The following is a 1,249-nucleotide window of genomic DNA, read 5'->3' as shown; positions in this document are numbered from 1 at the left end:
TTGTCGTCGTCTACTAACGAGACACGTAAATTGCAACTGCTTGGATTGCCGATAAGATTTCGATTCCCTTCTTTTTCCTCCGCGCTATTACGCGCGTCGACGAGCTCCATCACGCCGCGAATTCCTCCGGTACAACGAAAGGACGACGATGATCCTCTATTTGCACGTTGTTCTGTTACAGACGAAGAAGAATAATCCGAATCACATAAAGAGGCCGATGAACGCGTTCATGGTTTGGTCTCAGATCGAGCGACGAAAGATTTGCGAGATTCAGCCGGACATGCACAACGCGGAGATTAGCAAGCGTTTGGGAAGACGGTGGAAAACGTTGGACGAAGCGGAGAGGAGGCCGTTTATCGAGGAAGCCGAAAGACTGAGGCAGTTGCACATGGTGGAGTATCCGGATTACAAGTACAGGCCGCGAAAAAAGACGTCGAAACCGATGGCAGCGGCGACAGCGACGGCGACGGCGACGGCGTCTGTGAGCCCAAAATCGAAGGAGGGTGGCAGCGTAAAGAAGCCGAGGAAATCGTCGTCGTTGGGATCAGGACCGAGTAGCAGGAGTCACGCGCGCAACGACACCAACAACAATATGCATACGACGAGCGTGGTTGGTGCGGGGGTGAAGAGGCTGCACGCACATGCCAAACCTGTATCGCGTTTGAAGGTCAGATTGGCGCTCGATAAGAGACCTCCGCTCGATTACACTCCCACTCCTCCGATCGTTACCGCCAAGATACCGAGCAGTCCTTCCTGCGTCACGCCTGATTCCCCGGAATCGGCCAGCTTTTACGAGGACAATTTCCTCGAGTGTGGCTCGAACGCTCGTCTCGCCTCTGGTTCTACCGGCAGCGTGCTTTCCACCGCCACCGCCACGGTCACGTCTCCCTCTTCGATGAGAACTGTCGGGAAAATTAAACGAGAAACCAGCCTGGAAATGGATTACGAGACAACGTTCGAGCCCAAGGATCGACTTCTCTCCTCGGTTGCCTCAAATTCTGCCAGTGGCAACGCTACCGTTACCTTTTCCACCTCTGTTGACGGAGATATGTCCAATTTGCTCTCGAGCAAGAGTTTCCGCTCGCGACTTCACCTCGCACGCCGCGGCGGCGTAAGCAGCGCAAACAGTAGCAGCAGCAGTAGTAGTAACAGCAGCAGCATTTTAGTAAAGGAAGAACCACCGAGCACGAGCTCGGACGCGTTGGATACGGAAATGGATACAACCACGGATGTGACGACCGCGGGCACC

At 54.4% G+C, this 1,249-nt stretch overlaps 1 protein-coding gene across 1 annotated transcript in view; it reads left to right on the top strand.

The window, feature by feature from the left end:
* The window catches only part of LOC108574129 (transcription factor Sox-11-like), a 5,046-nt gene that overhangs the window by 3,187 nt on the left and 610 nt on the right, over positions 1 to 1,249 (top strand). Inside the window, exon 2 of the mRNA XM_017936649.1 lies at positions 182 to 1,244. Coding sequence (XP_017792138.1) covers positions 182 to 1,244 — 1,063 coding nt within the window. The remainder of the gene's footprint in view (positions 1 to 181; positions 1,245 to 1,249) is intronic.

The sequence above is a fragment of the Habropoda laboriosa genome, unplaced genomic scaffold, assembly GCF_001263275.1.
Source record: "Habropoda laboriosa isolate 0110345459 unplaced genomic scaffold, ASM126327v1 scaffold222, whole genome shotgun sequence".
NCBI classification, from domain to species: domain Eukaryota; kingdom Metazoa; phylum Arthropoda; class Insecta; order Hymenoptera; family Apidae; genus Habropoda; species Habropoda laboriosa.
The sequence above is the reverse complement of the archived record's forward strand: the minus strand, read 5'-3'. Positions and strand labels throughout refer to the sequence as shown.